Here is a 12,179-nt window from a genome sequence, read left to right as displayed (position 1 = left end):
GTATTTCATGCAAATAGTAAGGTAGTCGGTAATAAGTAAGTCAGCAGACAGCCTCGGTCATCGAATGAAAGTTAAAAGAAGACGGGGCGCAACGAAAACATTACCTACCTATCCAACAGTTGATCGCGAGTGGAGGGGATAGATAGCGCGCCGGCCACCGCGACCACGCGACAGCGACCGCCGTTCAGTTGTCATCCGACAGCGACGGAGGAAAGACGCGTCGCCGCGTGTTCCTCAAACTTCGACGACCACAGCTGGAGTCAGAGTGTTGTTGCGAAGTGAAGTGATAGTGATGACTTTTGAATGGAACAGTCGGCTTTATTGTCTCCTGGACGTGCGTTGAAGTCAGAGGAGATGGAAAAGGACCGACTTGTGGAAGAAATTGTGCTGTTAGCATTGTTTCTGGTGTCAACGGCGGCCAACTCGCTGGCGCTGCTCGTGTTCTGCCGACGGCCTGGGCTTAGAACTATCTCAAACAGGTACGTTAACTTTTAACTTCGACTCTGTGATTACTCACTTTAGAGTTTGAGCTAAACTAAACTTTCAAAATGTTATGGATAAAAGACGTTGCACTTAAGAGTTTTGAGAAGTGAGCAGTCACAAAGTACCTAACTTGTTGCTAAGCATTGCATGTAACGGTTAGATTTCTAAACTCGGCTTTGATAAAGGACGCGGATTGTTCTTTATTTCCCAACAGCAAGGCTAACTGGAAATAATTAATGCAAGATACATCGTAAGGAATGTTAATTAATGATCGAGGTCTCTTCAAATTTAAGTCCAAATTATTTGGACCAAAATTAATCCAAAATAACTTTCTAAGCTATTTTGGAAAAAATAATAATACTGATAAAAAAATGCAAAATACACTTAAAAAATAAAAAGAAAGCCTATAGGTATCCACTTGGCAGCCAACATGAAATCAATGATTAAAGAAATGATCCAGAAAACAAATATCATCCACTTAGTAATTTTGACATCTCATGAATAATTCCAAACAAAATGTTTCACTGTAAAGTTCACCGGTCTAGTTTCTAAGGATTATTTATATCTTTGTATTAAAGCGGGGGAGCACCACCGTGAATCATGTTTATCAAACTAATACTCGAGAAGGAGCTGCTCTTGTCAAACACGCTTAAGAAATTTAAAATAATTAAACTCAAGACCGCATTAAGATGAATGATGGAGAGTAACATAATATAGGGCTGGCACTGGAATATAACTACTACATGATATTAAAAATATACCAGATATTGCAAAAGAAATCAGATCAAAACATGAGAGAAAGTAATGGAAAATAAATTATAAGTTGAACAAGCCAATGTCCGAAATGTTCCGCAAAGTTTCAGTGCAACGAACGATTTTTTTCTTTGAGGTTTTACTGTTTTTGTTAGAAGCATCCCTGGTTTGGGTCGGAGCCAAAAGCAGCATTATTATTAGACTATTAGTGTCGGTCAGTCTTCTACCTGCGCTCTTTACGGTTTCACAAGCTTAACATTTGATTTACGGTCTTAAAGCCAGCTCTTTGTTTTTGGCCGAGTTACTAAAAGTAGTAAAATCTACAAACACGATTTTGCACAAAGATTTTGCGCAAGGAATACGAAACAGAATCAGGTTAAGTACAAAACTTAAACATGGAAATATGATTTATTGTTTATAAACAAATGTTTTTTGATGCATTTATCGTGTTAGGACCAAAGTCCGAAGTACTGAAAGCAAACTAGACTATCTTATCAAAAAACTATTGCAACCAATATCTTACAAATAAGGAATTTGTATCTATAAGTCTTATATATTTTGTCCTTACTAATTATGCAATTTATAAAAAAAAAAACTTCATAAAGAAATCTTATTTAAATCCTAATACTTAATATAATCCTTTTAGGTGCTATGACATAATTTTTGTAAACTGATTTGTAGGCAAATTTAATAAAACAGCCAATTTTTTAAAACAAGCGTCACAAATATTCTAGCAAATCGCATTATCATCCCACATCCGCAAGTCCTTTTCACCAAGTCCAAAGTCCATATTCGACAGCGAGTCTAAATCTCAATTGATAAGTATTCTCACGTTCTCATACCGGTTCTGAAGAGACACCTCATGAGCCCAGTTATAGAATGGCAGCTATAAAGACTGCACTCGGCATCGACTGTCGGCAAATTTCGTCAGCCAGAGGTCACGTTTGACCTCACAAAATTACGTTGAAAAAACCGCCGACCATTGTAACGGCAGTTACCTCAACCATCTTTTCAATCGAATGGCCGAATATTACAGCCTCTTTTATGTATATACAATCTTCAATTTGCAGCACATATTTATTGTGTGGTATCCCCAGATATTAAAGTTTATTGGGTGGTTAAGTTACGCCATATCCGATACCTTATACCGAAGTAAAAACTTTTGGGCCATTTCTCGCATAACTTGTAACGATTTCTGTTTTCATTTCACGATATCGCTTTGTATTTTTTATTTCGCTCGTAATTGTGTTGTATTGTCTTTGTTCAAACTTGATGTTACTTGCAAAAATCTATGAATATTTAATGATACATGCTCCCGCCTGTATAGAAACAAGACAAGTTTGTATAATTTCTGTTTACAGCAACAATCATCAAGTACTTACAAGAACTCGCGCTAGTAATAAACTACTTAAAATACATAATTATCTATAAACTTGTCTTCAACCACGCGATAATACTAATTAAAATAAGTAGTTTTACCAGTTTTAGAAGTCAAAAGTAGCTGTTGTTTGCCAAATTTGAAAACGAGTAAGTACATTGAGCAATATTTGTTAATATTGTGTTATTCAATGAGGTGGTAAATGTAGTCGATGGGTTGGGAATTGCGACGTTTTATGGTATTAAGATGGACACTTCTAGAGAACAAGGTGTGTGGTTAATGGTTATTGCTACCAATATACATAAGGAAACTCCACGGTCCTAGTAGCGAACCCTGGTGCACTGGTGTTTAATTGTTTAAATTGAATACTTCGTTGTAACTAATTACAAAGAAGCATTTTTTTCTAGAAACCTTAGAGGGTTTATATCTTCATGTATCCTATCATAAGCTCTTCTATTGTCAATTAAGACTTATACACGAGTCAGTCGCCATGGGTATGGCAATAAAAACTTTCCGCCATCAAATCTAGCACCATGTTATAGGAAAGGTACAATTGGCTTGTTAATTGGCCATCGTGTGGTCAGTTAACATAATGGACGATGTCTCACATGACAGCTACACAGATGGCTAGACTGTTATCGTAAAATGAGGCCGGGATATAAGCAGAAAGGCAATTAGTGGTGTCTTCTACTATACTACATTAAAGACTGCAAATGGTATAAATTTCAAAAGTTTTGTCTAAGCTCTCTTCAACTTACGTTACTGTTTCTTCTGTAGGATGTATAATGATCGATGCTATTTTGTTAATTGTATCAGCATTTACCTAAAGATCAAAGTCATTAACTTTTTATTACATTAATGATTGTATGGCGTCGGCTTGTCTCTAGATTTCCTAAAGATGATCTCTGTATTTATTTATTTTTTTTGGATACTATGGATGGACTATATGAAAGTTCTTGATTAATGTGGTAATGACCACCTAGCGACAAGACACATTAGATATCCTTTCACTATCAGATCAAACAATATGGGGGATTTAGTTCACAAAGGATTATGTCAAAGAACGAATGGCGACGAAGTACTTAGATAAGAATGTTTGTTTTCTGATTGTATGATTAGTAACAGGATCCAAATTGATGATACGGCTATTAATGAAGTTTATGGTATTAAATAACGATAGACAAACAAATGTAAAGAAATGGTTAAAATTAAAACAGTCTAAATACGATTTACCTAATTATTAGAGTAAAAAATATCGCTGAGTCATTAAGTTATAGTTTGTTTTGATGTAAACAAATAATTACACGATTGGTCGATTTCACTGATTAGGTTCGACAGATAATTGTCTTAGTTTTTATTTTGTAAATATTTTTAGAATGCTGATGGCTGGGTTCAAAAAAATGAAGTCTGTGAATTCAATTAAAGTGAGTAACTATTAATATTTTGTGTCGAGAAGTTTTTCTGTTCGTTTTAGGAACAAGTCAATATTATTAATACTTTTTATACCTTCTTTTCTTTCATTATTGTCTATTTCAGCTTTATTAGCTGCAGTTTTATGTAAGTTTTGTTCTAAATTTCCAGTGCCATCAGTTATTTTTTTAAGCTTTTTGACCTCTGATATTAAGGATGTCCGGTGATCAGGTGGTGTTCTAAAAACTTTGCTTGAGCCTTAGTAGCAAGACGTCCATACCGTAAACATCATAATAAATAATATCTAAGGTCCTGTATATCTTGCTTTCTATGTCGAGGAGTATGACCTGTTAATCTGCGGACTCATATCGTGTATAAATATAAAGTTGTAAGTTTCCTCTGCTTATTTTTAATATGGTCAGACACCTGTTGATAAGGCGCTCTTGTTCCTCTTATGACTGATTGCAAAAAAATAAAAATAAATCACTATCCTTAAAGCACAATAATTTATGTTACATCTATTACTCGTGATCCATCTTTGATATTTTGGAAACACGAGAATTACTACATTGGAAAGGTTAAAAGTTAAAATAGCTAAGAAAAACGCATATTGCAAATATATAATTTAGTATGGAACTTTTCAATGTCGCGATTCTAATGGAAGTTGGCCTCCTCCATCTGCGTCATTGGAGATGAAAACATCTGGCAACACTGAAAAAAGTTGACACTTTTATTTTGGTACTTCACATCACTCGAAGTGTCTTTCTTTTCGGAACACTACAAATCCACAACTGTTTAAATGTCTCTTCAAAGACTCGTGTGACTAACCTTGAGAGGTTAGATAGAGTTTAGATTACTTATAGAATCGCCTCATCTTTTCAAATCTAGCGCTTAAGACTCTTCACTAAATCCAGTAAAATTGTTGAGTCTAGTGTTTTAGATGTAATGTAACGCATATGCATCATGGTAACATTGTTACACATGCCATCTGAGTCATACATGACCCCCCCAAATGCCCCCCAATTCGTTCAGTGCCCGTGGGATCGCTGGCAAAATCCCGCTTGGCAACTGGTTACTTTTTGAAGGCGAATATGATGCGCGTAGGCGAAAAGTACTCATTGTATATATGACTACTTGTGATGGCTTGTCACTTTGTGGAAATGTTTGATTAAGTTGGATTTGGATAGCTGAAAGCAGGACGGTAGGCAGTCTTATCTTTTTAAACAGCAAAAATTTATGTCTTTTAAAAGAACTATCAGAATATCTGGCCTATCTTTTTCGCAACTTAAAAAAATCCTATGTATTACAGAATTAAGGCCTCGAAATAGTTTCATTTATATATTTTACTCGGACTTAAAGTTTTTGTCTTACGAAATCTTACGAGTTCTTTGAATTTAAAGCTGCTCTATCGATGTGCTCACATTTATGACTCATAACAGCTGATAGATTGTCTAGCTATTAATGTTTCTTTAAGTTCGTTAGCAAATAAAAAATATTAGTGTGCCACGATTTCGCTTATAATGAACTAAATTCATTATATTACATCAGAATCGTGTATCATCGGATCATAGGCTTACTACAAATGAAACATGGTTTAACAGATGTTCGTTTGTTTAACCAGTCGGGATTTGCCACTGGCAACTTTTTCACGGTAGACAAGCACAGTCAATTAAACTAATCAATCGTCAAATTTCACTTTTTGCATAATTGAAAGATTTTCAGTAGCAGCAGTAATTTAAAAGGATTTATTTATCTAGATTACCACAATAATAAAGAAAAATCATCTATTACATAATTTAAAGAGATTCTTGGTCATAATAATCCCGATGAGGACATGAAATCATTCACATGAGCTCTAATATGGCCCTAATAAATTGTATCAATTGGTCAGTACGAGGAACGTGAGGGATCAATAAAAGTGTGGTATGAAATACCACAGTTTTGTGCTAATCATGTGACTTGAATTATGACAATTAAAGTAAGAATGAGTAATTCTTTATAAAATAAATGTTACCTCAAAACGTTTTCGAAAGAGATGACGCAACTTATACTACGAGTATATTATAGTAATTCCTGGTAATTCTGTCATTCGAATTAAAGTATAAAAAATCTGTCAAATGTTGCTACTGACTTTTTCGGTGGGTGCAATTATTGTACTTACAAAAGGGCGCTACGTGCGCACTGAAAGAAGTATCTTTTTTTTTATCTGATTATTACAAATGTGACCTTATTTTCTCGTCATTTCAAAGAGCATCACATGCAATATTCTAGCTTACTACACAACATGGTTTCTTAACTACAAAAAGTCACGTTTACTACATTTGTTTGGTTGAAACAAGCAGATACGAAGTGGTTATACGTTGAAATGAATTTAATTTATCTAATCTGGCAGTGGAAAGAAACAGCATGCTTTCACATTTGAATTTGACACTATAATTCTAGTTTGGACTGTTATTCAAGCTATTTGCATAAGAAACATTCCTAAAATTCAGTAACTTTTATGTGGGAACGCGACATATAAATAAATCGTTTTGAAAACTTTTAGAAATTATGTGAACAACATAATATTGAGTACGCATTTCCATATTATGTATATTATACTCGTAATATGCCAATTATTGTGTAAAAAGCTTTCCAGAAAAAATATCTGTACCGTATATTATATTCTGAGCGTCGTATTGTAGTAAGTTGACAATAGTCATAATGCAGGCGGGAGTCTGAGGGGTCGCTTTATACAATTTGTAGAATAGAGTCACAATACTAATACGACATAATACTTGACTTTGAATTACAATAAAAACTTTTCCTTTGTAATATTTTACGTCGAAAATTATATTTACTTCATCATTTCACAGTAAAGAATTACTTTAGAAAGTCAGTAAATATGAACATCACGAATGCGTTTTATTACCAGATAAATATCGATTACTCCATAGCCACGGTATTCTTTAAAGCTTAAGTGGATAGCGTATGTTAGATCAATCCATGTGTTTGAAAAAAAAAGTCAATAACTTTCATGTGCCGTGGACTTGATAATAAGATTTTTCTAACTCCGAACGACTTATCAATTCCGTTACCAGCCAGCATTGCTCTACTCTATGTTAGCAATAAACAACCCTTTACATAAAAGGACTAATAGGAAAATAACATTAAAACATTAATAAAACATTATCTAGTGTTTGCCCTTATTGGGATTTGTTCCACTAATGAGTTTGTTGATTAAAAAGTATATCGATTGATCGATCTAGGTTCAACATGCTAATGACAAACACACTTATTGACTTTCAACATATTTTTCGTAATTGAAAATATGTTTTGCACTTAAAGAAATGTTTTTCTGAAAACTTTGCTTTTTAACGTCAAATGTCCGTGTGAAATTACTGCTGACAACTGTTTTTCTTAAAAATCCAATGAGTCTGCATTTTCTTGGCAAGTGTGTGCTTTATCGTTTAGATAAGATTGCAATGAAAACGCATCTGCTATGTATGAGTAAATACCTATATCATTTTGACAGATGATTTAGCAGGAGGTGAATGACACGTCTTACTGTCAAAATAAAAGCAATTTCAATGAGGTTCTTGTCAATTTAATTGAATCCAGTTTCCTGAATGTACAGATAAATCTTTCTTTGTTCGTTTTATTTTATTTTTTTATTTTTTTTTTGTTTATAAAAGTTCCTCAGGCTTTCCATGTACCTATTACCGTATAATGTATATGTGTAGTAGGTACTAACATCAACACATTTATAGGAGATATCTTCTATATAGCTCATTCATTCACATGCATCGATCATAAGTAGTTGGATAAAAAGAAGAAACCCATTCCATTTCTTGTTTAAGGACATTTATCAACGTCAAGACTTAAAAGTACCTCTCATAGTCAAACAAAAGAATATTCGAAGAAAAAGAAAACTTAGAAAGTCCTTCCAGACTGCTTATCCATTATTACGTCGCATTGTTACTCATTTGAAATGTCAATACGATGAGCTGGTAACCTATCTGAATTATAATGAATTATCAGTATGGGTGTGACATAAGTAGTATTCAAAGATACATTCCCGAGTCACAAGCGTGCCAAAAACAAGTACATATATCGATTTAGTGATAATCAAAGACTAGAAAAATATAAATACTTTATAAATAAATGTTTTCGCTGCTATCAATTTTCCCGCTCAAATTGAAATTATTCGAAATTTAATCCCTATTAAAAAATATATAATTATGTTTTCAGCCTACGTGTCTGATGATTTCTTTAATGTATTATGGAAAGGCAAAGGACTTCACCGTTCAGCCTTGCAGTTCATCGACACATATAGAAAGATACAAACTTACTGTTTAGAATTACTCAGTGGAAACCCACGTACAATTGCGCTATACATAGACAAATTAAATATTTATTTATATTCAACAAATATTGTACTATTCAAAGAGTTATCTAGACCCAGTTAGCATAAGATATCACTATTTATTTTATGGTCTGGTTTTGTGTATTTTATTATAGTTTTTAAGCTGACCTAATTTTTGTTTCTAAAAATAGATTCTCAAGACTACGAAAAAAAATATTTTTAAAAAGTTATGATTATTTTTTTATTTTTGGTCATAATAATGTATTAAGCTATAAAAAATACATATCTTAACGTTAATTATAAAATGTTGGCCATTAAGAAATAGTTTTTTATTTTTTTTATCTTTTTGTCAGACTTTTGATACTAACAAAACTATTTAATATGGTCCTAAGTGATTACAATGAACATTTTTAACACGTGTTTGTCATTTTTTGTTAATTTATTTTATTAATATCCAGCCTAGTCTCTCTAATTCTTAGTCTCTCTGCCTTCTGTTTTGTGCTACATATTTCACAACTATAAATGAAATGAAAATGAAATGAAATTTATTCGCTTAACTTAGATAAAGCTTATACTAGCCTGTTATCTACACAACATGAATTCTAATGCACCAAACAAATACAAGAGCAGGAAATTAACACTGGCACGTATAAAATGCCGAAATAATGCGTTGTCTACCCTGGCACTTGACACACATAGCGAGGCCTGCGCAATGTTACTGTCAAGGGGAGAAACGATATCTGCTATTTGACCTAATTTACATTACGATTGAAATTCGGCCAATTGATGTACAGCTTGTTAGGAAAACGGAAAAAGGTTTTTTTTTAATTTTTTTTGTCGAGTTTTGTGTGTTAAACGAAATAAATATGATATGTAGAGGTTAATAAAAAAAAATCCTATTAGAATATTGCTCAATGTTGCAATAATTAGATCCCATGTTTTGATTAAGTACTAGTAGGTACGAAAACGGACGGTAGAAGATAAAATAACTCATTACAAAGGTAACCATAATGGCACATCCTAAAAATGGCACATCTTAAAATCATAATATTACGTTAATAACCAACAAAGCGGAGACTTAGAAGCAACAAGTATGAGAAAGTAGATAAGATCTCGATTAGATTTCCTTCACAGAACAATGTCGTCACACCATTCATTGTGTTGCTGAATTGGCGTGCACCCAACTGCTAACGCGAATATTCCACGGTTCATAATTCATAGCTGGTTTTATATACAAGTCTATGTTACGTGATAGAACGGAAATAGTAATGGATAATGTTTAAAGCGTAGTTGCCGCCGGTTTAAGTCTCTAGTTTTGCATTGTGTGTTTCGTAAATGTGTTCTTGACCGACTATTTTCGGTGATGTCAAAAGACACGACTCCCTGATGGTAAGTTGTGATTTATAGACGCGATGGTATAGCTGTTCATAAAAGTTGTGAAGGATAGAAACAGAGTAAGAGTGATTCTAAGCAAGAGCTTTCAATGACAAGTAGTGAGCTTTTAATCGGTCATAAATAGTTCTTTAATGTCTGGCTAACTTAAGATTTGGAGGAAAATTACTCGACTAAGTTTTTATGTTATTACGACTTAAAATACGACAAGACTTGACTGCAACCGACCGCGTGAAGGTGATGTCTGTACACTGTTGATGACTTGTACGAAGTCGAACAATCAACTGCGTGTAGATGAATATTGACTCATTCGTCTGATTGCGTCCAAATTGTATAATGTACCTATACGACAAGTTTTTCTTAACTAAGTATATTTAGAGGTGTGAATTTAACACGTCTATTTTTCTCGAAATCAGTCAAAATTGTGCTATAAAAGACTTACTTACTGTTACGTTACGTGTAACACAGTTAACAAGTCGGTTCACACTTTATATCAAGTTTACTATTTGTTTTAAAATGAGCTCAATCTAATTGTTTCATTCCCTGTAACTTTTATAACTGTAGAAAAAGAGATATGCAATCGAAAGCAATTTGGCAATATTACAATTTAAATTCTGTCAACTTACAGAATTTCTGATTCTCATTGTTGTTCACTTAATGACAACAAATTCTTTAAACAAATAAAGGGAAATTGGGATTTTTTAACTTTTATACAATTGCTATACTAGTGATGGTTCTTTTCACAGAATCTCTTTTATTAGACAAAAGATAATTTAAAAACTTAATATGAATGCTTTTATTATTAGACTTGAGATTCTAATGGGACAAACTATTAAAGAGCCTTCGATTTGCGTCGTAATTTACATTCTAATGCCTGTTCGTTCATTGTGCCCTCGAATTTTCCCAGAAATTTTCCCAAATCATTAATATGCAGATGGGAAGTCAATGCCCGGGCGTAGTAAACAATCTTAAGTGCAGTTGGTTGAGCAATACTAATGACCAAAGTGACTTTCTTCCATTTTACAGTAAAGGTCTCCTATCTAAATGGTTTTACGGTATGTCGCTGATATGGATATGGGTAATGTGGGTTTGGAAATTCTTGAGAATGTGTTATACTTACACTGTGGACTGGGAAAATAGGTACCGAAAAAAAATAAAATAAAAAAGTATATATTTAAGAAATAATTTGATAACAACATAAAATAAATAATAACAATTTAATTAGCAGAAGTTGGTAATTACGTGTTGAATATAACATGACTTAAGCTCACGACTATAATATATCTATCCCAATTGGGCTAGTCAGAGGTACATCCATTCGAAGATGAACTAAGTACCCTCACCTCACGGAACTTTCTGTTAGACCAATATGATAGGCGGTGGGCCGTAACGTAGTGTTGAATATAATTTTTAACTACTTATTATTTTTTCGAAATAGACATTATTTGGATTGTAAAAATAGAAGTAATTAATGAACTGCAAACGAAAAGCAAACTGATAAGTACGATAACGTAACGGCTTTTGGTATATTTTAAATTTAGATAAAATTTTAAATGGTTTTTAAGTTTTTAAAATTTTTAAGTTTACCTTAGTCCATTACTTTATTACTTTTTAAGCGGCTAAGTCACTCGTGTACATGTAAATATATGGTAATATGTATATTATATTTATTTCACATAATTGAAACAAATAACGGTACATATAACTTTTGTATGTAATTTAATGGAACAAACGAACCTTGTTATTCTTGAGTTCAAGAAACATTTACTTTCAATAGAAGAATGGATGGGTGCCGTATGTTAATATTATATGAAGTGTAGTTCTTTTGTTTCAAATTCCATAGTAACGTAGAGTTTTGTATTGAAAGTCTTTGTTTCCGCTGAGTTTTCTAGTTAGAGAATTACCATATTCTTTTAAATTTTTTTTTTTAATTTAGTCACAGTAATTTAAAAATTCAAAATATTTAATAAATCTTTCTATTATAATTTTTAGACCAATACAATTTTTCTGATACTCGACATTAGCCTTTGAAAGTCCTAAACTACTTCCACCATTACTGCCAATGTCTCCTAAACTACGTTTTTATCTTCTTTTTTGTCGCGCCATGCGTGTCAGTCGTGTCATAAAATAAAGCACGCGTCGCGTTGTCGCTTGTGGCTCGTGGCTCGTGCGGGTTCAAACACCGAAGCCGATTGATTACCGATGCTAATTTCACTCACTTCCTACAATGACTTTCATTCGAACAAAGACTACATTACGATAATGTAGTCTCACGACTACGTAGACAACCTGAAGGGAATTTTTCAATGTTTATGTGACAATCTGTATTATGTACGACGTGTTCTAAAACATTTTGAAAAACACCATAGATAAATTAGTTACATTATAGACTAATATAAAAAAAACAAAATAATGAAT

The 12,179-nt window shown here is 33.0% G+C and overlaps 1 protein-coding gene across 1 annotated transcript in view; it reads left to right on the top strand.

Annotated features, from left to right (window-relative positions):
• The first annotated feature begins 201 nt into the window (after positions 1-201).
• The window catches only part of LOC126376010 (5-hydroxytryptamine receptor 1A-beta), a 43,607-nt gene continuing 31,629 nt past the window's right edge, over positions 202-12,179 (top strand). The window contains exon 1 of the mRNA XM_050023160.1: positions 202-479. Within this exon, the coding sequence (XP_049879117.1) occupies positions 304-479 (176 nt within the window). The 5' untranslated portion in view covers positions 202-303. The remainder of the gene's footprint in view (positions 480-12,179) is intronic.

This window comes from Pectinophora gossypiella, chromosome 20, assembly GCF_024362695.1.
Source record: "Pectinophora gossypiella chromosome 20, ilPecGoss1.1, whole genome shotgun sequence".
Taxonomy (NCBI): Eukaryota; Metazoa; Arthropoda; class Insecta; order Lepidoptera; family Gelechiidae; genus Pectinophora; species Pectinophora gossypiella.
Note: the sequence above shows the minus strand (reverse complement) of the source record. Positions and strands in the feature narration are given on the sequence as shown.